The sequence below is a fragment of the Mesoplodon bidens genome (assembly GCF_964165515.1).
Source record: "Mesoplodon bidens genome assembly, chromosome: 2".
Lineage (NCBI taxonomy): Eukaryota > Metazoa > Chordata > Mammalia > Artiodactyla > Ziphiidae > Mesoplodon > Mesoplodon bidens.
Genome location: NC_138177.1, coordinates 99,850,833 through 99,878,002, shown reverse-complemented (window position 1 = coordinate 99,878,002; position 27,170 = coordinate 99,850,833). Strand labels below are relative to the sequence as shown.

Sequence of the window (27,170 nt, the reverse complement as noted above, 5' to 3'; positions counted from 1 at the left end):
GAATATTCAATAATATCCCCTTCCAAGTTCAGATGAAGATTTTCACCCATCAAAAGATGTAACCATTGGCCATAAGCCATTGGGAACTGCTAAAAAAAAAAAATGCTTTAACAATGTGCTTCTTTAATTTCAGCAACTACAGCAAGTGAAATATATTTGCGTTTCATAAAATATGTAGAGAAATATAATAAAAATTCCTCCATGTCTCCATCCAAAGAAATCCAAAGATGTGTTCAATATTCTAAAATATAATCTACATTCTTTTACAATTTTTTAATAAAAAGAACATGGGCTACAGGATATTTTAAAATAACCCTCTGCTAAATATATTACTTCCTCTTTGACTACCATATGAAAGCAATCAATATGTTTTAATTAAACAAATGGTTAATTCAACAGATATTTATTGAGCACCTACAATATTCCAGGAATTTTACCAGCAGAAAAAGCTATTTTTTAAAAAAGATTTTCCTGTATCACCACCTTCATCATAAAACACTTATTAAACACCCTCAAGCAAATAGCTTTGCCTTTACCAAAAATGCTCAAAAAACCCCTAATATTCAATTTAGCAGTGTAATACTTGATGTAATGATAGACATAAGTGTAAGAATGACATTCACTATAACATTTAGAATTTTAAAATTATTGCCTTTGAGTGGGTAATCAAAACCATGAACACGTCTTTGCATTTCATCAAAAAAAAAGATGCCTGAAAGTACATGGATTTTAAAAAAGGTTAAATGATTAAGTATAGTTTCAAACTTCTCAAGAAGTTATGATGCTATTTTTCATTTTTTCCTTTATTTCTCTTTTCTTTTCACGCTTCCAATTATTTTACTTCAAAAAACTGTATTGATATACTATGTGTCAAGAAATGTGCTGAAACTGTAGAAATACAAAGATTTAAAAAAATAATCTCAGTTCCCACAGGTTTTAATATTGCGTATTTGTGCATGGGGCGGAGAAGTGGATATATGCACACACCAAAAATAAGAAGAAAACTAAATTCAGTCCTATAAATGACATATAAAACATTTTGCTATGTGTGAACATACAGTGAACATTTATCTCAGCAGGATGAGTATGACAGTCTCATGTAGGAAGTACCATTTGAGATGAATATTATATGTATTGACTTTACCATACGGGGACAGACTGAAAGTTTTTCTCAGTAAAGGAAAGAGTATAAGCCAAGGTATAATGGTGGTTATAAAAGTACAGGTTACTTTTGAGGAATGGCTAGAGATCTGGTAGTGGGAGAGGTCAATAAGGGGTGTATTTTTAAGGAAAAAGGGTATATTTGGACAGCTATGGTAGCCAGTTGAAAGTCATACTAAGAAAATTAGACTTATTCTGAATGCAGTGACAACCACAAAAATGTTTGAGACATTTATAGCTTATTTTATGTAGTGTTATCTCAGGTGGAGAGTTCTTCAAATTAGAATATCACATTACTCAGAGAAGCAGTGATAACCATCCTAGGGACCAAGATTACTCTTACCAACATGATTAATATGGTCTCCTAATATAATCAAACTGTTTAGGAATCAGTGCCAGCTTGGTGAACTTGAAATTAGAACAAGGAGATTTAGGGATCTTTATTTATTTATTTATTTATTTATTTATTTATTTATTTATTTGCAGTATGCAGGCCTCTCACTGTTGTGGCCTCTCCTGTTGTGGAGCACAGGCTCCAGACGCGCAGGCTCAGTGGCCATGGCTCACAGGCCCAGCCGGTCCGCGGCATGTGGGATCTTCCCAGACCGGGGCATGAACCCATGTCTCCTTCATCACAGGTGGTCTCTCAACCACTGCACCACCAGGGAAGCCCTTAGGGATCTTTAAAATGGACTTACTATGTATCTTCATGATAGGGGCTCAAATAACTCCAGGTTCATTGATTCATGTGCCTTTAAAGAGACACTGCCAATATTTCCTCAGGTTCTTTGTTTTTTTTTTTTTTTTTTCTATTTCTATGCTTGGAAACTTGACCAGCCCCTATTACCTACTTCTGCAGATTAAGATGCACTTTCTATAGATATGTTAATATGATCAAAGACTAATTGCCCTACATCTATTTTATCTCCTTCTGGGGGCTTTGCTTGAACTCATTAAGTGATGATTTAATGAACTCTCAGCTGGAATTCTATTTCCCTCATTTCTGAATTCTTGGGAGCCATCTAACAATTATACACAAGTACTTACAAGTGACACTAGATTAGACATTATTACAAATTTTAAAAAGTGGATTGGCAAAATATCCATGCCCTTTTCTCACTTACAATTAAGACAGGTTTATTATTTTAAAATAATCTATTCAGAATTGTGCATAGTTCTTAAACAACTTCAGTTTTTATCTGTAGACAGAAGTAAACTGGGTGGTCTAAAAACCTATTTCATTTTCTTCTAAATAAATAGGAAGTATACATGACTGTGTACAATTTAGAAACTACTGATTAAGAAGCTGATTAAGAATAACTTACAGAGAAGAATTCTGGCTCTAAGAAGGCACAGGAGATTTAACTAAAGGCCACACTATAGCAAATTTAACACCATAATCTCTCCATGGATTTTCTTAATTGTAATTATCTCTTCTTCAACTGTTACAATATTTGGGCTTCATCACATTTAAAAAATATTCTTTTCTGACAGTAATGGGAGAAAAACAGTTGGTAGTAACAATGAGAAAAGTGATCTTAACTAGAAAGTCTAATACTTGCAGATTATTCAGTCACATATTCAAGATCATTAAGCTGGACTCATCCATGTAAACAGGTGTCATCAGCTAACTTGCTGATTTTCAGTCATTGCATCTGAAACACTTTTGTTAACATCTTTATTGGAGTATAATTGCTTTACAATGCTGTGTTAGTTTCTGCTGTATAACAAAGTGAATCAGTTAAAAGTATACATATATCACCATATCCCCTCCCTTGTGCATCTCCCTCCCACCCTCCCTATCACACCCCTCTAGGTGGTCACAAAAGCACCGAGCTGATCTCCCTGTGCTATGCAGCTGCTTCCCACTAGCTATCTATTTTATATTTGGTAATGTATATATGTCAATGCCACTCTCGTTGTCCCAGCTCACCCTTCCCCCTCCCCATGTCCTCAAGTCCATTCTCTACATCTGTGCCTTTAATCCTGTTCTGCCCCAAGATTCATCAGAACGTTTTTTTTTTTTTTTTGAGATTCCATATATATGTGTTAGCATACAGTATTTCCATTTCTCTTTCTCATTTACTGCACTCTGTATGACAGACTCTAGGTACATCCACCTCACTACAAATAACTCAATTTCATTTCTTATTATGACTGAGTAATATTCCATTGTATATATGTGCCACATCTTCTTTATCCATTCCTCTGTTGATGGACACTTAGGTTCTTCCGTGTCCTGGCTGTTTTACATAGAGCTGCAATGAACATTGGAGTATATGTATCTTTTTGAATCATGGTTTTCTCTGGGTATATACCCAGCTGTGGTATTGCTGGGTTGTATAGTAGTTCTATTTTTAGTTTTTTAAGGAACCGCCATACTGTTCTCCATAGTGGCTGTATCAATTTACATTCCTAACAACAGTGTAAGAGGGTTCCCTTTTCTCCACACCCTCTCCAGCATTTGTTGTTTGAAGATTTTGTGATGATGGCCACTCTGACGGGTGTGAGGTGACACCTCATTGTAGTTTTGATTTGCATTTCTCTAATGATTAGTGATCTTGAGCATCCTTTCATGTGTTTGTTAGAAATCTGTATATCTTCTTTGAAGAAATATCTGTTTAGCGCTTCTGCCCATTTTTGGATTGGGTTGTTTGTTTTTAGATATTGAGCTGCATGAGTTACTTGTAAATTTAGGAGATTAATCCTTTGTCAGTTGCTTCATTTGCAAATATTTTCTCCTATTCTGAGGGTTGTCTTTTCATCTTATTTATGGTTTCCTTTGCTGTGCAAAAGTTTTTAAGTTCCATTCAGTCCCATTTGTTTATCTTTGTTTTTATGTCCATTTCTCTAGGAGGTGGGTCAAAAAGGATTTTGCTGTGATTTTTTTTTTTTTTTCAGTACGTGGCCTCTCACTGTTGTGGCCTCTCCCGTTGCGGAGCACAGGCTCCGGACACGCAGGCTTAGCGGCCAAGGCTCACGGGCCCAGAGGCTCCGCGGCATGTGGGATCTTCCCGGACAGGGCACGAACCTGTGTCCCCTGCATCGGCAGGCGGACTCTCAACCACTGCGCCACCAGGGAAGCCTACTGCTGTGATTTTTGTCACAGAGTGTTCTGCCTATGTTTTCCTCTAAGAGTTTGATAGTGTTTGGCCTTACATTTAGGCTTACACCCATTTTGAGTTTATTTTTGTGTATGGTGTTAGGGAGTGTTCTAAATTCATTCTTTTACATGTAGCTGTCCTGTTTTCCCGGAACCACTTACTGAAGAGGCTGTCTTTGCTCCATTGTATATTCTTGCCTCGTTTATCTAAGATAACATGACTATATGTGTGTGGGTTTATCTCTGGGCTTTCTATCCTGTTCCATTGATCTATGATTCTGTTATTGTGCCAGTACCATAGTGTCTTGATTACTGTAGCTTTGTAGTATAGTCTGAAGTCAGGAAGCCTGATTCCTACAGCTCCGTTTTTCTGTCTCAAGATTGCTTTGGCTATTTCGGGTCTTTTGTGTTTCCATACAAATTGTGAAATGTTTTGTTCTGTGAAAAATGCCAGTGGGAGTTTGATAGGGATTGCATTGAATTTGTAGACTGCTTTGGGTAGTATAGTCATTTACACAATGTTGATTCTTCCAATCCAAGAACATGGTATATCCCTCCATCTGTTTGTATCATCTTTTTAATTTCTTTTAGCAGGGTCTTACAGTTTTCTGCATAGAAGTCTTTTGTCTCCTTACATAGGTTTATTCCTAGGTATTTTATTCTTTCTGTTGTAATGGTAAATGGGAGTGTTTCCTTAATTTCTCTTTCAGATTTTTCATCATTAGTGTATAGGAATGCAAGAGATTTCTGTGCATTAATTTTGTATCCTGCTACTTTACCAAACTCATTGATTAGCTCTAGTAGTTTTCTGGTAACATTTTTAGGATTCTCCATGTAGACTATCATGTCATCTGCAAGCAGTGAGTTTTACTTTTTCTTTTCCAATTTGGATTCCCTTTATTTCTTATTCTTCTGATTGCTGTGGCTAAAACTTCCAAAACTATGTTGAATAATAGTGTTGAGAGTGGGCAACCTTGTCTTGTTCCTGATCTCAGTGGAAATTGTTTCAGTTTTTCACCATTGAGAATGATGTTGGCTGTGGGTTTGTCATATATGGCCTTTATTGTGTTGAGGTAAGTTCCAACTATACCTACTTTCTGGAGGGTTGTTATCATAAATGGCTGTTGAATTTTGTCAAAAGCTTTTTCTGCATCTATGGAGATGATCATATGGTTTTTTTCCTTCAATTGTTAATATGGTTTATCACATTGACTGATTTGCCTATATTGAAGAATCCTTGCATTCCTGGGATAAACCCCACTTGATCATGATATATGATCCTTTTAATCTGCTGTTGGATTCTGTTTGCTAGTATCTGAATGAGGATTTTTTCATCTATGTGCATCAGTAGTATTGGTCTGTAGTTTTCTTTTTTTGTGACATCTTTGTCTGGTTTTGGTATGAGGGTGATGGTGAACTCATAGAATGAGCTTGGGAGTGTTCCTCCCTCTGCTATATTTTGGAAGAGTTTGAGGATAGGTGTTAACTCTTCTCTAAATGTTTGATAGAAGTTGCCTGTGAAGCCATCTGGTCCTGTTTTTTTGTTTGTTGGAAGATTTTTAATCACAGTTTCAGTTTCAGTGCTTGTGACTGGTCTGTTTATATTTTCTATGTCTGCCAGGTTCAGTCTTGGAAGGTTGTGCTTTTCCTAGAATTTGTCCATTTCTTCCAGGTTGTCCATTTAATTGGCATATCGTTGCTTGTAGTAATCGCTCATGATCCTTTGTATTTCTGTAGTGCCACTTGTTACTTCTTTTTCATTTCCAATTCTGTTGATTTGGGTCTTCTCCCTTTTTTTCTTGATGAGTCTGTCTAATGGTTTATCAATTTTGTTTATCTTCTCAAAGAACCAGCTTTCAGTTTTATTGATCTTTGCTATCATTTCCTTCATCTCTTTTTCATTTATTTATGATCTGATCTTTATGATTTCTTTCCTTCTGCTAACTTTGAGGGTTTTTTATTCTTCTATCTCTAATCTTCAGGTATAAGTTTAGGTTGTTTATTTGAGATTTTTTCTTGTTTCTTGAGGTAGAATTCAATTGCTATAAACTTCCCCCTTATAACTGCTTTTGCTGCGTCCCATACGTATTGGGTCACCATGTTTTCATTGTTTGTTTCTAGGTATTTTTTGATTTCCTCTTTGATTTCTTCAGTGATCTCTTCATTATTTACTAATGCACTGTTTAGCCTCCATGTGTTTGTATTTTTTACAGATTTTTTTCCTGTAATTGATATCTAGTTTCATAGAGTTTTGGTCGGAAAAGGTTCTTGACACAATTTCAATTTTCTTAAATTTACCCTGGCTTGATTTGTGACCCAAGGTATAATCTATCCTGGAGAACGTTCCATGAGCACTTGAGAAGAAAGTTTATTCTGCTGTTTTTGGATGGAATGTCCTATAAATATCAATTAAGTCCATCGTGTTTAATGTATCATTTAAAGCTTGTGTTTCCTTATTTATTTTCATTTTGGATGATCTGTCCATTGGTGAAAGTGGGGTGTTAAAGTCCCCTACTATGATTGTGTTACTGCCAATTTCCCCTTTTATGGCTGTTAGCATTTGCCTTATGTATTGCGGTGCTCCTATGTTGGGTGCATAAATATTTACAGTTATTATGTCTTCTTCTTGGATTGATCCCTTGATCATTATGTAATGTCCTTTGTCTCTTGTAAGAGTCTTTAATTTAAAGTCTATGTTTTCTGATATGAGACTTGCTACTCCAGCTTTCTTTTGATTTCCATTTACATGGAATATCTTTTTCCATCCCTGCACTTTCAGATTGTATGTGCCCCTACTCCTGAAGTGCATCTCTTGTAGACAGCATATATATGGGTCTTGTTTTTGTATCCATTCAGCCAGTCTGTGTTTTTTGGTTGGAGCATTTAATCCATTTACATTTAAGATAAATATTGATATGTATGTTCCTATTCCCAGTTTCTTAATTATTTTGGGTTTGTTATTGCAGGTCTTTTCCTACTCTGTGTTTCGTGCCTAGAGAAGTTCCTTTAGTATTTGTTCTAGAGATGGTTTGGTGGTGCTGAATTCTCCTAGCTTTTACTTGACTGTAAAGGTTTTAATCTCTCCATCGAATCTGAATGAGATCCTTGCTGGGTAGAGTAATCTTGGTTGTAGGTTTATCCCTTTCATGACTTTAAACAGGTCCTGCCGCTCTTTTCTGTCTTGCAGAGTTTCTGCTGAAAGATCAGCTGTTAACCTTATGGAGATTCTCTTGTATGTTATTTGTTGTTTTTTCCCTTGCTGCTTTTAATATTTTTTACTTGTATTTAATTTTTGATAGTTTGATTAATATATGTCTTGGCATGTTTCTCCTTGGATTTATCCTGTATGGGACTCCCTGCACTTCCTGGACTTGACTATTTCCTTTCCCATAGTAGGGAAGTTTTCATCTATAATCTCTTCAAATATTTTTCAATCCCTTTCTTTTTCTCTTCTTCTTCTGGGACACCTATAATTCAAATGTTGATGCATTTAATGTTGTCTCAGAGGTCTATGAGACTGTCCTCAATTCTTTTCATTCTTTATTCAGCTCTGTGGTAGTTTTCTCCTCTATTTTATCTTCTAGGTCACTTATCCGTTCTTCTGCCTCAGGTATTCTGCTATTGATTCCTTCTAGAGAATTTTTATTTCCATTTATTGTGTTGTTCATCATTGTTTGTTTGCTCTTTAGTTCTTCTAGGTCCTTGTTAAATGATTCTTTTCCTTTCTCCATTGTATTTCCAAGATTTTGGATCATCTTTACTATCTTTCCTATGAATTCTTTTAGGTAGACTGCCTATTTCCTCCTCATTTGTTTGGTCTGGTGGGTTTTTACCTTGCTCCTTCATCTGCTGCATATTTCTCTGTCTTCTCATTTTGTTTTATTTAGTGTGTTTGTGGTCTCCTTTGTGCAGGCTGCATGTTTGTCATTCCTGTTGTTTTTGTTATCTGTCCCCAGTGGGTGAGGTTGGTTCAGTGGCTTGTGTAGGCTCCTAGTGAAGGGGACTGGTGCCTGTGTTCTGGTGGGTGGGGGTGGATCTTGTCTTTCTGGTAGGCAGGGCTGTGTACAGTGTTGTGTTTTGGGATGTATGTGAACTTAGTATGATTTGAGGCAGCCTCTCTGCTAATGGGTGAGGTTCTGTTACTGTCTTGCTAGTTGTTTGGCATGGGGTGTCCAGCACTGGAGTTTGCTGGTTGTTGAGTGGTGCTGGGTCTTAGTGTTGAGACAGAGATATCTGGGAGAGTTCTCGCTGACTGATATTAAGTGGGGCGGGGAGGTCTCTGGTGGACCAATGTCCTGAACTTGGCTTTCCCACCTCAGAGCCTCAGGCATGACACCCAGCTGGAGCACCAAGACCCTGTCAGCCACATGGCTCAGAAGAAAAGGGAAAAATAAATAAATGAATAAATAAAGGAAAAAGAATAAACTTATTAAAATAAAAAGTAAAAAAATATTAAAATAAAAAAAATTTTTAAAAAGAAAGAAGAGAGCAACAAAACCAATAAACAAATCCACCAATGAGGACAAGCATTAAAATCTATACCAAAAGAAGAAAAAAAATAAATAAATAAACAGACAGACAGAACCCTAGGGCAAATGGTAAAAGCAAAATGGTAAAAGCAAAAATCATGCAAAGAAGCATACACATACACACAAAAAGTGAAAAAGGAAAAAAAAAAGAATATATATATATATATATATATATATATATATATATAAATTTAAAAAAAGGTAGAGGGCAACCAAATCAATAAACAAATCTGCCAGTGATAAAAAGCTCTAAATATTAAACTAAGATGAACATAAAACCAGAAACAAATTAGATGCAGAAAGCAAACCCCAAGTCTACAGTTGCTCCCAAAGTCCACCACCTCAATTTGGGATGATTCGTTGTCTATTCAGGTATTCTACAGATGCAGGGTATATCAAGGTGATTGTGGAGATTTAATCCGCTGCTCCTGAAGCTGCAGCGACAGATTTCCCTTTCACTTCTCTGTTCGCACAGCTCCTGGGGTTCAGCTTTGGATTAGCCCTGCCTCTGCATGTAGGTCACCTGAGGGCGTCTGTTCCAGCCCAGACAGTATGGGGTTAAAGTAGCAGCTGACTTGGGGGCTCTGGCTCACTCAGGCCAGGGGGAGGGACGGGTACGCAATGCGGGGTGAGCCTGCAGTGGCAGAGGCTGGCGTGACGCTGCACCAGCCTGAGGTGTGCCATGTGTTCTCCTGGGGAAGTTGTCCCTGGATCACGGGACCCTGGCAGTGGCGGGCTGCACAGGCTCCCGGGAGGGGTGGTGTGGATAGTGACCTGTGCTTGCACACAGGCTTCTTGGTGGCTGCAGCAGCAGCCTTAGGGTCCCATGCCCGTCTCTGGGGTCCGTGCTGATAGCCGCGGCTCGTGCCCATCTCTGGAGCTCGTTTAGGTGGTTCTCTGAATCCCCTCTCCTCACGTACCCAGCAACAATGGTCTCTTGCACCTTCCGCAGATCCACAGTTTTGCCCGGACTCCCTCCTGGCTAGCTGTGGCACAGTAGCCCCCTTCAGGCTGTGTTCACTCAGCCAACCCTAGTCCTCTCCTTGGGATCTGACCTCCGAAGCCCGAGCCTCAGCTCCCAGACCCCGCCCGCCTCAGCGGATAAGCAGACAATCCTCTTGGACTGGCGAGTGCTGGTCGGCACCGATCCTCTGTGCGGGAATCTCTTTGCTTTGCCCTCTGCACCCCTGTTGCTGCACTCTCCTCCGTGGCTCCGAAGCTTCCCCCCTCCACCACCCGCAATCTCCTCCTGCGAAGGGGCTTCCTAGTACATGGAAACTTTTCCTCCTTCACAGCTCCCTCCCCAAAGTGCAGGTCCCGTCCCTATTCTTTTGTCTCTGTTTTTTCTCTTTTCTTTTGCCCTACCCAGGTACGTGAGGAGTTTCTTGCCTTTTCGGAAGTCTGAGGTCTGAGGCCAACATTCAGTAGGTGTTCTGTAGGAGCTGTTCCACATGTAGATGTATTTTTGATGTATTTGTGGGAAGGAGGGTGATCTCCATGTCTTACTCATCCGCCACCTTGTAGGTCCCCCTGCAACAACTTTTTATGTCGAAGTATGGATGTTTGCATTTATTACATTTTTCCTACATTCTCTATATAACTCACTTTCCATGTTTTGGTTGCCATTTACTTGTTTTCTTTAACTTTGCTTAATCTTAATTTCTTATCCATAAAATGGAGTTAATAATATCTACCTCAAGGGCCATTTTAAAAGTTAATGGCAAAAAGTATATTAAAAATTGAGAATGGAATATTTTAGCTAATACTGCTACTACTAGCATTATCACCACCAGTCATATCACTATTCCTACTTGTTTATTTCATTTATAGTGTAATACCAACTTTAAAATTATGTAGTAGCTATTTCCCCTTGTGTTTGGTTAATATTATAATACCCCAGACTTGCCAACATATTTTAACATCCTATCAATTTATTTTGGCAAATAGTCAAAACGATTGCATAAAAATCAACAGTTTAAAAATATTCATAGACTTCCTACTATTTGCCAGGGACTACACTATACACTGAAGATTTATCAGTGAGTAAGGCAGACAGACTCTTCAACCTACAACAGTTTAACTTCTACTGGAGGAAACAAACATGTAACCAGTCAATTATAATACATGGAAATAAGTGCTAAAGTCTGATCTGAACATCCAGAGAGGGAACAGGGACATAATGGTGTGAGGATTGGTGGTAAGGAAGTGGCTTCGTTCATCCAGGCTAAAGAGTGAAGGTAGGGAGTGGATCGTCACAAGTAAAGAGAACTCCATGAAGTAGAAAAAAGGATATGGAAGAATTCAAATATGAAAATAATGACAGTTCTGGGTCCAAGCAACAACAGGTCCAAAAACCAAGTTTAAAAAATTGAGATGAGGTAAAAGTGAAAACATTTCAAATGTCTGCAACACCCAATTTAATAAGTGACTAAAGACATAAGTTGTGAATAAATCATGAAGAGCCTTGAAAGTCTTATTTTAAGGAGTTTTTCCTGTATCCTGAAGGAAATAGCAAGCTAACTGGGTGGGGGGTAGGGGCGATTTAAATGAGGGAATGACATGATGAGATTTAATTTTAGAAAGATCACTATTTCTGTTGTGTAGTTAATGGTGGCCAAAGAGACTGGTTAGGAGGCTAAGGAGTAGCCTAGTAACACGAAGAGAGGCGGATAGTGATAGTGAGAAGTGAATTCAAGAGTCGACACAAGTAAAGCATACAGTGGTGAGACAGAGACTATTCAGCTCTATAATATCTTCCTGCAGCCTCTGCTCCCTGTAATTATGGATTTTACTGATATTTACCCTGTAATTCCTTCCCTCTCTCAAGTATTAAAAACAAAAATTCAGAAAAAAAAATACTTTGTCAGAAGAATCTATAAAGTATTACCATTTTTCTGAGGGTGTCTTAGTGGATATTCTTTACCTTACATGCTTGCTTAGCCTTTTCATCACTGCCATGTTTTGTATGAATATAAGAAGTAAAGTACCATAAAATGGACAATCAGAAATGGGAAGGGAAATAGGCTCCTTTGAAGCCAAGATTAAGGATTCAATTCTTCAGTCACCTAGAACAGTGACGCTTACATTGGCTCCAGAATATAATTACGCAAAGAACTTAAAAATATATATACCTAAAACATTGTAGTCACTCAATACTTATTTAATTCACTCAACAGCTGCTTATTGAGAGGTGTTGGGCATACTATGGGGAAAAAGCAATTAGTACTTGAGGGTCTTTACAACGTATAGCAGTGGCTTTCAAGCATTGACTATTAAGCTGCATCTTAAAAACACATTTTCCACATAATGCAGTATGCATGTGCAAGCACATACACCAAAAACAAATACACATGATAGAAAAACATTTTTCGCAAAATAACACTTACCACAACAATATGCAGCACACTTTTTGATACTTTCTATTTGTTTGTGCTCATTTTTTAATAATAAAAAATGATGGTTGTAAACCATTATATTGATTTCAATATCAACCAAAGAAAGCCATCAAATACTCTGAAAAAAACTCGTACAGGGCTTCCCTGGTGGCGCAGTGGTTGAGAGTCCACCTGCTGATGCAGGGGACATGGGTTCGTGCCCCGGTCCGGGAAGATCCCACATGCCGCGAAGCGGCTAGGCCCGTGAGCCATGGCTGCTGAGCCTGCGCGTCCGGAGCCTGTGCTCCGCAACGGGAGAGGCCACAACAGTGAGAGGCCCGCGTACCACAAAAAAAAAAAAAAAAAAAAAAACAAATCCTCGTACAGAGGATGTTCTAACTCTATTTCTGAACACTGACAGTAACACACTGTGCCAGTGCTTTTATTTAAATAAAAATACCAATTATCTCAAAGACAACTCAATCCAGTTTGAATAAGACACAAAGCTTTATCTCACTTACCTTTATTTCACTTAGAAAAAACTAAACATCTCATGGGTAAAGAGATGTACTCTTTCAGTCTCACAATGATGTACATACAATGAGATAATTTCCTTAATGGATTCTGGAATTAGTTAGGGAAAAACCTAAAAGTGAGCAAGTTTTCACCAGCAATATTACACACAATACTAAAAATCAGGAAACATGAGAACACACTTCTATTAATGCAATGGATTTATAAAGCTATCCTTACTAAGTCATATTTAATTAAAAAATAACTTTTTTTTCTTTTAGAGAAACTAATATAGGATGAGATGGTAATTATAAATATAGAAGAGCTATAATATGGTATTCCCAATTACAGAAGGAGAAAATACTCTTTTATCATTAAGTGACCTATGGAACCAGCATGCAAGTACTAAGTTCCAAGAGTTTTTTCTTTGCTATTAACTGCTTTACTGATTTCTCTCAATAAAGATTCCATGTGTCAGATACAAATGATGATGCACATGTATGGCAGAGACCTCTATTTTCTTCCTCTCTCTATACCTATTATCCCCCTCCTCTATAGAGACAGAAGTTTAATGGACCATTATGTCCACTCAGCTAAAGGCTTTATGTCCCAACATCCTTTGCTGCCAGGTATGTTTATGTGACAAGGATATAGACAATAAGATACAAACAGAAGTGATATGTGCAATTTCTGGGTCATAAACTTAAAAGGAAAGGAGTCTCTTTCCTTATTTCCAATTTTTGTTAGCAGGAATGTGGAAATATTGGCCACCTGAGAACCAAAGATGGAAGTCTGGTGTTGAGGATGGTTCATACTGTTAAAATAAGAGAGAACTAAACTTATATCTTGTTTAAACCTCTATTATTTTCCTTTCTTAAACTGGTCAAACCTATATCTTAAGTAATGTAGAATTCCTGTTCCAAAATGTACTCCTCTATACTGAGTGGGAAAAAGTAGATAAACAAAGTGAGTGAAGTTTAATTACAACATAGAAGCATGGTGAATGAACAAAAGCATGTAAGGATGTGAGGCTGTCTAAGTAATAGGCAGTTATATGGTAATAGAAAGGTCACAAATTCCCAACTCGGCAATCAAGAGTGTCAAGTAAATACTTCCTGGAGAATAAGGTTACTTGTCTTCTACACACAGAACCTTTTTTTTTTTTTTTTGCCAAAATGAAACTTTCTTGTATACGTTTCAGACAAAATACTGAAATAGAACATAACTGCATTCTTCACATCACTACACCAAAATGTCAAAAGATTCACTTCTCAGCATGAAAATGCACAGAAACATAAATATGGAAGGATTCACATTTTAAATGTTTTATTCACACCTTAGTGCAGAGTCAAATGGAGTATTGTGAATGGGATGTAGCACTATCAAATAACATATGTAAGGGGACTTAATGGAATAAAAGAAAAGAAAGCTCTGAAACATTCCTGATTCTTGCAGATGGAAGATATCTCCATGGCTGAAAACACTCAGAGTGATAAAATTCAGCTCTTCCAAATTTTGTTATAATTTGCTTCTTGAGCAATTAATTTGGAGATATTTCAATGTATTGGTTATTTATTTGGCCCCTATCTCTTCAGTACAGAGATTCTTTGTAGACAAAGTTCATAGATATACACTAAACTGCATTAGCATATACCACTCCATTAATAGAAAATATATCTTTTACATACAACTGCTGCAGGAAACCACAGTGGTGAATTTCAAATAGCTATTTGAAAACATTGCCAATGTTTCAGCGATATTGCCTGACTAAATTTTTCATTTATTATTAACCAAACATTTTTTAATACACATTTGTTGAGAGTAACAGCAACTTACTGATCCAATTTTGCTGGGGTTTAGTAGAATATACATCAAAAAAGATTTGCCCAATTTCTTTAAGTAAAATTCTCAGTACAAATGTAATGTTGAAAAGTAAAACCAAAATCAAGGGTAGTGCTGCTAAAAATGGAACCTAGAGTATATATCCCTAGATATTTTCTCTTTCCTCTTTTTATCTACGCATGATTATTGTACTTAGATAACATAGGGAACTACTGCTGACAATGGCACTCAAGTTTCTGAAAGAAAGGAGGCTCAGTAAAGATATTTAGGAGCTAGAAGGCAGGAAAATTCATCTTCCTCTTCATAATTTTTCATTTAAGTAAAGGGAGTGACAGAGTTGATCTTAAACTTGGTATCAATTATCTAGTAAGAGAACACATACCGTTCTGATAAGAAAATTTAGTAGACAGTAAAGCATTCCTGATTATTTTACTCCAGAAACACTATGAAAAAAGAGAGCCCTAAAATAAATGTTATCCAGTGTGTGATTACTTAAAGAGATGGAACAGTTTTCACCTCTGTGTAGGTTTATTAGACATTCCTATTCAAAGAATGTGAACCAGAGAGGAGACAAACTAAAAGACATGAGGATGCATTTAGTTTATACGCCATAATTGTTCATAGTATGATCATATAAGAGAATAAATACAAAGGTCATGAGACAAAGAATAAATTAAACCAACCATTTGCTCTTTCTGGTTTCTCAGTATACAGGAAGTGGAAGGGAAGAGTATTAGAAAACTCAATCTCCATGGGATATTTAGGCAAAATATGGAACCATAAGATACATTAATTGCCTTAGCAGTTATACACTGTCCATGTGACATTCAGAACTATGATTAAACGTCTTTAAAATTCAGCCAAATATGAAAAGTCTTTAGAAAATATTGAAAAAAATAGAAAAAGAAAATGAGCTAAATCTCTTCTTTAATATCAATTTAACCAATTTGTTTAATCATAAAGAGAAAGCTACAGCATCAAGATATTTCTAAGCCCAAATTCTGAGCTTCTGTGGCATGAGTTGCAAACACTTTGCTTCCTAGATGTTCGCTGGTGATGAGAGTATGGTGAGAGAATGGGAAGATAAAGACAGTCTTGCCAAAGTCAATCCATAATGAGGTGAGGTAGTGCAACACGTTACAAAATAGGAAATTTTCTTTGGCCATTCATATCTGTCTGCTCCTCCCTGAAGAGACACAACTTCTACCATGAAAATATCTGAAGGTAGTTATTCTTCTGGATATTATCAGGAAGTAAAAAAATATTATAATGAAAAATATTTTAAAGTAAGCTACTCACCTATCCCAATGAAAGCAGCTTTGTACCCTTCTTCTTTCAAAGTGCTAAGGGTAATTTCATTCACTGAAAGGCTTTTACCACAAATTATCTGTAAGAAAAAACATTTCTGTAACTGTATTTTGGCATTTGAATGATTAAAACCTTAATCTTTAACATCGAAAATAATAAAATCTCTGTACACACATATATATAATTCCATATATACATATGAAAATATCTTTATCTTTTAGTATATAGGCTTATGTATACTAAATAATATATAAATAGAACAAACATGTTTTACTCAATAGCTAAATGCATTTTTGCCTTTTAATTAAGTACCAGAAGAAAGGCTAGTGTATTTAAAATCAAGTCAATAAATTTTCACAGCTTAATTAGTATGTTCAAGGCACTATGTGGGGCATTTTAAAGAATAAAATGATAAATGAGACACAGTTTCTGCCTCAATGTACAGTCAAGATCTGTGCAGAAGATGTACAGAAATAAGTATAATAAATAACAGAGTGTGATCAGCACATATCTACAAGAACTCAAGGGATGGTGAAATTCATTTTGGCTGAGGTCATATAGATGAGAAAAAAAGAGAGGTAGTGGGATTTCAATAAAGCCCTTTTTAAACTGAAGTATAGTTGATTTACAATATTGTGTTAGTTTCACGTGTACAGCAAAGTGATTTGGTTAAACATATATATGTGTGTATATCTATATTCTTTTTTAAATTCTTCTCCATTACAGTTTATTGTAAGATATTGAAAATAATTCCCTGTCGATAAAGCCATCTTAAAAAATGGATAGGATTTTGACAGAGGACATTGTCCAGGGAAGATGAGTAAAGTCAGGAGTCAGAGGGTAGATACTTCTATTAAAAATCACAGTACTTTGCTTAATTCCAGACATGAGCCTATTTTCAGATCTTGAACCTGCTGACTGAAGAGGTTGTCAGGCCCCTAGAAAGAAAGACCCTGAAACATCCTGGCAAGTAAATACTATAATGATTCCTCTATTCCTTCTCCAAAGGGAATTACAGCCATTTACCCAGGTGACTGTACACTGGGGAAGGGAGCATAATCACACATTTCAAGGACACTGGACAAGGTTCTTCACTGACATTGATACCTGAAGAGTGGGGACCTACAGTGATAAGGTGAAAAATGGAACCTGGATAAACTCTGGTTCACAGTGGGTCTAAGGGGATCACAGACCTAGTTAGTGGTTATTCCCAAGTCTCCAAGTGTATAATAAAAATTGTTATACATGTCAGTAGAAATAATCCCCACGTTGGGTATCTGGTCTGCAAAGTAAGAGCTATTATAGCTATAATATTGGGAAGGCCAGAAAACTTCTGAAACCCTGGTCGAGAGAGTAAATCAACCACAGTGATAGCCTGGAGTCGGTGGGATGGGGAAAGATGGTGGTGGTCCATGTTATACTTCTGTTTCATTTCCCAGTCTGGCCCTGCTGAGACTAGATGATTTCTGGAGAATGACTGTAAACTCCTGCACGCTTGACCAAAGTGAAGCCCTGACTGCAGTGTCTGTGACAGATGTGGTATTATTGCAGATTAGTAAGGCCACAGGTACACTGCACGTGGCCATTGATACGATGAATGCACACGTTTCATCATGTTTCTGTGGAAAAGGGATCAGAAACAGTTCACATTCATGGGGGCAAGATAAGAATATTCATTTACAGGTTTGCCTCAGGAATATGTCAACTCTCTTCTGTAATAATATATATAATCTGAAACGATCTGGCCATACCACAGAACATCATTGTGATCCATTACACTGAGAACATCCTGCAGAGTGGACAGTATAAGCAAGGGGTAGCTAGTATGCTGGAGACTTTAATATGCCTGCCCTCCACAGGGCAGAAGATGAACCTTATGAAGATCAGGGACTAGCCACTTGAGTGAAGTAAAGGGGTCTACTTCTCAGGTATGTGCCTGTATATACTCTCTAAAATACAAGACTTTGCTTCAATTTTGCACTCATTTACCATTATACATAAGGAAGCACAATGTCTGGTAGGTTTGAGTTTTGAAGTCAACATGTTCCTAAAAACAAAAGTCTCTAAACTGATTCAAAGCAGAACAAAGTTTACCCATTAAAACAATAATTGCACCTAACTTGCATAGAGTACCTAACTAGGTGCAAGACTCTCTTCTAAATACTGCATAGATGGACTTCTTTCATCCTCACAATAGCATTATGGAGTGGTATCGTTATCCTCATTTTACAGATGATGATACTAAGGGACAAGAGAGCTTTGACAACCTTTACCAAAGTCAAATATGTAGTTTAATTGCAGAACCAGCACGTGCAACAGTTATGCTCTAATGTCTCTTGAGAAAGAAGGGCAGAACCAGCACCATACTCAAAGGCACAGAACAACATACTGCATGTGGAGAACTACTTGAAAATGTAGTGTTTCTGGGGTATAAAGTGCAAAGCAACGAAAACAAAGAGAAAGTAAGGGGATAAAATGACTTTGGATATAACACGGGGGGGCATTTTTGTTTTACTAAAATACTAGTTCTAATTTTATTGGCAGATAAAGGAACCACTTGAAAGTTTACAACCAGGGAACAACCAAGGTGAGATTAACAACTAATATTCAGAACTCGGGAACATATCAAATACCATGAAATAAACTGGACAATTAAATAAACACATATTATTAAAAGTATTTAGTACTAAGTATCTAATAGTGGTTATTACTATTAGAGTTAGTAGAGTTAGATGCTATTAAAAGTAACAGATAATGAAGTTTTAGAATTTTAATTTATGTTTCAAAGAGATTTTTTATTAAACTATTTCTGATCATAAAGAAAGATAAAAAGTTCTAGTGCTTATTTTTTGAAATGACCTCAATAACAATATACAATGAAGGTTAGACATAAAAGAAAACTACAGGTCCAAATATTCTAAATAAAATTTTAGTAAACTGAATAATACTACAATTTCCAAAGCTGAGCAGTGGCGTGCCCTGCCAATGGGTCTATCAGTGGAAGTGATACTCAGAATACTTGACTTTAGGTTTGGTTTATTAATTGACTCAGCAAAAAAATCGAAGAAATACCCCCATCCTTCCTGAGGTAGTGTTTGTGTGCATGTGTGTGTGTGTGTGCGTGTGTATGTAGCTGAGTAGTGGAGTTATGTAATTTATCAAACGGGACTGAAAATATCCCAATTTTTCCACCCTGATAGAGTGAACATGTCCCTGAATTTGTAACATACAGAAAGGATGCACAAACATTTTGTGTTTCTCGGTCTGTTTCCACCCTAGCAGGCAAGAGCATGCAACTGAGGAAGCAAAAAAGTTGAATTATACTTTTGTGTATCGAAAACTGGAAAGACAAGTAGCTTAACTCCTAGTGTTAATTTACTGGGACTGGGACCAGTAAGACTTTACTTACTGTAGCCAGACATTGTGGGATAGGGGGAGAATATCCATCACTGTGCAGTAAGTAGCTCCATGGTGCAAATGAGAACAAAGCAATAATAACAATAATCAGTGGACTATTAATAATCAGGACTCTTCCCTATGTTGGGGAATCTAGTCAAATTTCCCTTTTCTAAAGTATAAAACCCCCAAATATTTGCCATCAAATCAAAAACTCACTCTCAGAAAGAACAGGAGAAAGATTCTTTGACAAACTGTTAAAATTTTGCTTACATTATGCCTTAGGAAATTGGACCAAGTCATGTAAAACTTAACTAAAACTGGTTTATATGACAACTACAGACATCAAAACATTTTGTGGCTGATATACTATGAAGTCCTAAGATTATTTGTTAAATATATATTATGTTAGAAAAATCACGTAATGGGCATTTTGTTTGTGTTTTTGCTCCTTTTTCTCCCATATTTTTTATATATGTAATATTTTCTGTCATGATTTTCTTAGATATGAATTATAGCATATATTAACCTCCCTCTAATGGCTTTAATAATATATGCCTGGGTACTCAAACATCCCAGCCAAATTGAGAATAAAATTTGCTCCACATCAAGCTTAGTGTAAGAGTTATTACTATTTCAATAGAAGGGCTGAATATAATAAACCCTGAGCCAAAGTTCCACCTAATATCTACTCCGGGACTTGACAAAAACTTTCTTTATGCATCCATAATATGTCTTCATACATATAATAATATTTTTAACGTAGGATTAAGGTTTACAACGTTTTTGGTGTGGAACTCTTTTTTTGAAATGAACTATGTGACACCCATTATTAAAAAATGCAGATAATAATGTACATGCTCTTCACATTTTTCTGATAGAAAATTTGGCTCAGACTCTCTAACATAGAAAATAAGACAAAATAATTTAAAAAATAAATTCAGCTCTTTTTAGACACAAAATTATTTTGTTGGCTCTTAATACACATGTTTCTCGCCTTCCAGTAGAGATAAAATATGACTTCATATCAGTTTTCAGTAACATCCTATAATGATGGAAATGCTTGCTGCAAATAAACATAATGACAAACAAGATGATGTAGAAAATTTATCAAGAAAGATAGCTCAGATATTTTTGTTCAAATTATGAAGACAAATTCCTAGTAATTATAAATTTAGTTTAATCAAAATAGAATTCTGGGGCTTCCCTGGTGGCACAGTGGTTGAGAATCTGCCTGCTAATTCAGGGGACACGGGTTCGAGCCCTGGGCTGGGAGGATCCCACATGCCGCGGAGCAACTAGGCCCGTGTGCCACAACTACTGAGCCTGCGCATCTGGAGCCTGTGCTCCGCAACAAGAGAGGCTGCGATAGTGAGAGGCCCGCGCACTGCGATGAAGAGTGGCCCCCGTTTGCCACAACTAGAGAAAGCCCTCACACAGAAACGAAGACACAACACAGCAAAAATAAATAAATTAATTAATAAACTCCTACCCCCAACATAAAAAAAAATAGAATTCTGTCAAAATACTGAAAAATAACAAATATACATATTTTAAACATATTTAGAAAAATGTAAAATCTTTATGGAGATTTACATTTTTAGCTTTAAAAAATAAAGTCAGTAGAAATATTATAAAGACTGTGAAACAAGAATATTTATATATACTTAAATTCTGAATTGCAAAACAGAAAAAGAGTATTTAGTCTAAAAGATTGGTAACATTTTCAGACACAAATATCACAGGAGACTTTGTTAAAGTCCACCTAGGGTTAAAAATAATTGACAGTGGGTTATGCTGAATTTTTTATTCTAAAATAAATAGTTTTATAAAAATATAACAGCTTAGAGGCTATTTCTTCTAAAGAATATTTTTATTATACTAGGAAAAATCCTTTGATGTGAAATTAGTTGAGAGTATGCTTGATAAGTTAAAAATCTTATAACTTACTGATAAGTAAAGTAAAAAATTAAAATTTGAATTCTATCACAAGAATACAGAAGCAAATAAAAATATTATCCTAAAAACTCTGTTTTAAAAGGGAAAAATTATTCAACCTAGAAAAATTAAATCAGTATGCAACTCAAAAGGTTGAGAAAGAATAACAAGCAAGTGTAATCATAGCAGGGGGAAAGAATTAATAGAGTCAGCAATTAGTGAATAAGCAAACATAAAACTCTGAGACCTGATTCTTTCAAAGAATACATTAACTAGAGAAACCACTATCTAGTCTTATCAATAAAAAAAGTTAAGAACACACAATATACAAGTTTTAAGATGCGAGAGCAAATACCATCACAGGTACAGATGAGGTATTTTTATTGTATACTAGAATAATATGTTTAAATCTATGCTAATTAATTCAAAAGTCTCAATGAAACAGAAATTTTTTCTAGGAAAATATATACTGACCAAATTAGCATGAGAATAAAATAGGTGGAAAGACTGGAAGATTTTTTTAAAACATCAATGTTCTGTTTCTCATAAAAAGACTGAAATCAGATGGATAAAATTTTCAAATTTAGGAAAAATATAAGTATCAAGACAATATTCTTCCCAATAATAAAATAATGAAATGCTTGGAAATTTATTTCTATAAAGCTATCATAACTCTATAACCAAAATCTATAGCATAATCAAAACTCGCAAAGATAACAAATAAAAACTAAAGCAAAACAAAGACAGACTTTCAGTAGCTTTGAAACTCTATAAAGCGAGCAACAGAATCTATTCCCTGTTTTATTTACAGTTTTAATATTCAGTGCATAAATAAGTGAATGCAAAAGAATATTTTTTAAAAAACTCATAGAAAAAACCTAGTTCTAGATGTACAGATATAATAAAACATGATGCAAAATGTATATATTCCAGAAATGCAAAGATTAAATAACTCAATATATTATCTGAACATCAATTTTCAAAAGGGGCAATTAAAAAATTTAACACCCCTCCTCTGTTAAAATAAAACAAAATAACTTAGAAAATGTTACTATTCTAAGTCTAGAAAAAGAAAACATTTACTGAATATGATAAAAATACTATTTCATAGATCAGAAAAAATGCCATGCATTACCACTTTTATAACATACTAGTGACAATGAAACAGTGGAAGAAAAAAATATATATATATATAACATACAAATAGAGGGGTTTTTTGTGACACAATATTTGACTGGAAAAATTCATCTTTGAATAAACAAGAACTAATCTATCAGCTATTAGATATGAAATACATTGAAATTACTCAACAAGAAATTTAGCTGAAGAACATAGTTGGGAGGGAAGATGATGAATTAAACTAAGTTTATATATGATGAGTGTATGTTATTTGGATGATAAATGTGTTCATTAAACTATTAAGATTACAGGACTGCAGTTCAAAAGAAAGATGGTTCTAGACAAGTCCTTAGCACACCTCTAGGCAAAAGTAAATTCTCAATAATTATTTATCAAATAAATGAAACAAACCTACTAGAAAGAGAAAAAAATCAGATAATAACCAAGATAATGCTAGATCATGAAAGCTAAAAATACATACATACATGAACATAAATGCATGCATAGATACATACATGCATGCATACATATCAGAATATATCACATGCTGCACAGGAGCCAAACAGTATAAACCCAGAGAAAAATTCGTTTCATTGCCAGGAAATTATTGTTGACTTTAAAATATACAGTGTTAGTTGAGAGGTAAAAATGGAAGGCAGGTTATAAGAAGAATTTGGTGATGAGAAAAATGTGGTAACAAGTGTAGAACATTTTTAAAAATATATATCCTTTCATGGATAAAGTTGATAAGTCATAAAAGATGCATGCATTTCATCAATGGATACAAGTCCTCAAAGCTGAAAAAGAACCTCATTACTGTCTCTCCTCAGAGTGATGGACAAGACAGTATTAACCTTCTCTTTAATTCAGGTTCTAATTCTTTCCTGATAATTTAATAAATTAATAGGGTTTAAAATTCAAATTTACAAAATGGTGATAAACTCCTTCCTACACCTTCCCAAAGGCAATCTATACTATCAGATTCTATACATTTCTAGAGCACATATATTTCCAGGCATATATAAGCAGATATGTTTATATTTTACACAAATTGTAGTACCATACTTTTCCCTTTGAACAAATGTTGACCAAGGCAAGGGACATTAATTGACTTTGTCAAGGTTGTCTGACTATAAAATTAGAAAGTGGCATAATTGTAGCTGAAATGTACATTTTCTGGCACTCAGTGCATTGACTACTGTTATGTCTTGAGTTTGCTAGTAAGAGAAATGGGTATGCCCTAATTTATGCAATATATCTGGTACGGTAAAAATCAAATGCAATTTTGTAATTACTTATAAGATGAATTCAGAGGTGTCAAATTAATTTTTGATTCATCTTCAATTTGAAGTATCACTTAATATATGAGTTTGAAGTCTCAATAATCATGTTCTTATTTAATGAGATTTAGGTAAGAACTTGCATTCAAAATGAAATACATTTAACGAACTTTTCAGAATATATTTATATAAAGCAAGTAATCACCCTTAAATCTATTTTGAACACTATTTTTGAACTCTGTTTTCATAAAGTTGTGCACATCTGTACTGCATACTTGTTATAAGATTACTTGTTTGGTGATTATGTGTAAATGTTTCATTGCCTAACCACTGCCAAATAAGATGTAATTATAAGTGTAAATGCACAAAATACTGTTTTGAGTGTTTCCCTTTTTATTGGTTATTTTAATTTTTATTTCTAAATGCAAGAGCCATGAATAGTTTGCACTTTTCAAAATAGCTCCCATATGTACTTACAGAATGTATTATGTAAATCATAGTACTTTGTTAATCTATTATCTTATACCTATTACAGAAAAGTAAAATTTTTGAAATAAAAATAGGAATATGTTCAGGTGAAGAGCCAGAGTACGATACTCTTAAATAATACAAAAGAATAGGAATATCTAAAGCTATATTACGAAAGTAAAATGTATTAATTTTTTGACCATCTTTAAAAGAACACAATATTTATTTCACAAAACAATCAAAAATACAGAGCTGTTGCTTTCTACCTTGCTGAGTAACTGTTTATGTTGAAAAAGGATTATCACAATAACACTATTGACGTTACGCATATAGTAAATAAAATAAACCTCTGTAAGAAATTATGTTCCAAATTGTGAAATACAAATGTTTCAGAGTGCACAAAACTTGCATGAAAAAAACGTGATTAAAGCAACCAAATCCTTCTATTAGCTGCACTGAACCCCTAAAGCAATTTAGGAATTTGTTTCTTACAGACAATTAATCACATGCAGGCGTGCCAGATGAGAACTATTGATTGCCCTTTTCCAGGCTAGTGGCATTCAGACAGTAGACAGACAAATGCCCTAAGCAAGGAAAAGCATCTTTCTGCTTCTGCCTGGTGTAGCTTTTAATTGTTCTTTCCTAAAGTGTGTGACATTTTGTTGTTAATCTTTAGTGTAGAGCTTACTCCTTTCTTTTGGAGCAATACACATGTAAGTGTTATGTTTTTCACTTACCTTTACACCAAGGTCCTTCATAAGTTCAATCTCAAAATTTACTACATTATATGGTAGCCGGAACTGAGGGATTTCAGAGATACTAAAAATAAAAACGAGAAGCATTTGTGGGAAAATCACCAATTTAAAAAATGCAACATGTCTTGATTGATCAGTATTAAAGGAATAAGTATCTCTTCTGAGGGTATTTTCATATCACATAACGTGAGTGTGAGGACATCCACATTTTTATATGCATGACAGAATATGATATGGGTTACAAGAGAAACAGTAGAAACTGATGTGCAAATAAATAAAAACAATGAAAAACAAATAGTGAGTACACAATTGGCCTATACTTTTAAGTTTATTACAGTATTTAGTTGATTTATTTACTAACACTTCTATAAATTCCTAAGAAAAGAAAATCTTAAAAAAACAAAAATTTGGGCCTCCCTGGTGGCGCAGTGGTTGAGAGTCCGCCTGCCGATGCAGGGGATACGGGTTCGTGCCCCGGTCTGGGAGGATCCCATATGCCGTGGAGCGGCTGGGCCCGTGAGCCATGGCCGTTGAGCCTGCGCATCCGGAGCCTGTGCTCTGCAACGGGAGAGGCCACAACAGTGAGAGGCCCGCATACCACAAAAAGAAAAAGAAAAAAAAAAAAAAAAAATTTGAAAGTATACAGTGTTTAATATACATAACATATATACATACACACATATATATTCTATAACTATACCTCTAGCTTGTTCAAATTCAAATCTGTAACTTTGTATTACCATGCTGTTCAGGACATTACAGAATAAGTTCCGTAATGTGATCTACAGAATATTTTTACAGTAAAACAATCTTCTATGAAAGCAATGTGTCCCAAAAGGGTTCAGTCATTAAAAAGTAATCCTATTTGATATCAGTGCTCATTGTTTTCTGTCTTCAAATACAATCACTTCAAAAGTTAACAGTTCATACATAGTATTAAAGGTAAGTTCAAATAACTTTTCAATATCTTATAGCAATAAAAAGGCTACATATGTTCATGAATATACAGCAATTCATGTAGTCATTCATCTATTAATCCAACAAGCATTTACAAAATACCAGGTACAGTGTTAGCTGCAGTGATTTAATGCTGAATTTGACCAAATTACCACTATTAATAAGCTCTCATTCTTGTGAGCAAAGATACATAAACAGATCATGACAACAGAATGTAGTACATTCAGTGGAAGAGCTATATCCAAGCACTATAGAGATTGATTTGTAAAATAAATAAATAACTGTTGAAGATGAACTTTCTGGATCACTCAGTGCAAGGTCTTCCAAAGTGCATCTGTAGTATTTTCATTCTTTGGTGACTTAAGAACTTGATTATTAAATTAATTTCCATCCATCAATCAGCAAAGCACCATGTTCATCTCAGTGCTATAGAAAATGCAAAGTACTGAACAGTACAAAATCAAGGTCCTATATTAAAGGAGCTTTCTATCTAGTTAGGGCGTAAGATTATACATAAGAATGATTTAGGGCATAGGTTAAGAAAGAAAAACCACCTAAGCTGATCTTTGGACAACCATACTACCTCAGCGGTTATCATAATGCTCTGGGCACCACACAGGACTCTGCCTTTGTAGGGTAGCAGAATATGCCCCTCCCAATATGCCACTTCGGCAGAGGATTATTTTGAGCTGAAGACAATTAAGAAGAAACAGATACAAGAAAAGCTCTCCAGTCCCCTATTATCTGCCAAAAAGCAGTACGTAAATTTGCAATGCTGTGTCTTCCTTTCCTGTACCAAGAAGGGCAAAACTCTTAATCACCAGGAGACAACTGTAGACCCCTACCAGCCCAAAGATGGGCACCAAGAGGAACTTACATTACAAGCCTTACTAAATAACTCATGTTCCATTAGTTTCCCCCATATATTTACCTTCTCACAGTTTGCTGTCCCTAAAAGCATAAACCCCTTTTCCTTTGTCTGGTCACTTCTCCACAAATTTATCATTCTTTGTTAAGATGCTACATAAACCTCAAGCTCTGACCCCCCTTCTCTGAATGACTCATCACTGAGTTATCCCACATGTTTGTACAATACATGTGTTAATAAACACTGTTTTTCTCCTTAATTTGTATCATGTTAGTTTATTTCACAAGGCAACTACTGACCTAAGAGGATAGAAGTTATTTTTTTCCTTCCCTGTACCTTCCGAGGCTAAGGAGAAAAATTCTTAAATAGTATGGATTATAAGTAGGCACAAACAGACACCCAGTCTTGATAGGCCTGGGGGTCTGCGGAAGAGAGACTGAAAATGGACTAACATTGGAATCTGATGAAAGTCCTCAAAAGGCTAGACATGAAAGCAAAAATTCTAGCTAAATAAACCAACCACAGCAAGATGAGCCTCTAAATACAGACAGATACACTG

General features: G+C 35.6%; 1 protein-coding gene across 3 annotated transcripts in view; it reads right to left on the bottom strand.

The window, feature by feature from the left end:
* Window positions 1-27,170, bottom strand: part of DPYD (dihydropyrimidine dehydrogenase) — an 811,527-nt gene that overhangs the window by 547,362 nt on the left and 236,995 nt on the right. For all 3 annotated transcript variants that reach the window (XM_081225179.1, XM_081225181.1, XM_081225180.1), the window contains 2 exons: window positions 24,769-24,850; window positions 15,822-15,909 (listed from right to left, as the gene is read on the bottom strand). In XM_081225179.1, the coding sequence (XP_081081305.1) occupies window positions 15,822-15,909; window positions 24,769-24,850 (170 nt within the window). The remainder of the gene's footprint in view (window positions 1-15,821; window positions 15,910-24,768; window positions 24,851-27,170) is intronic.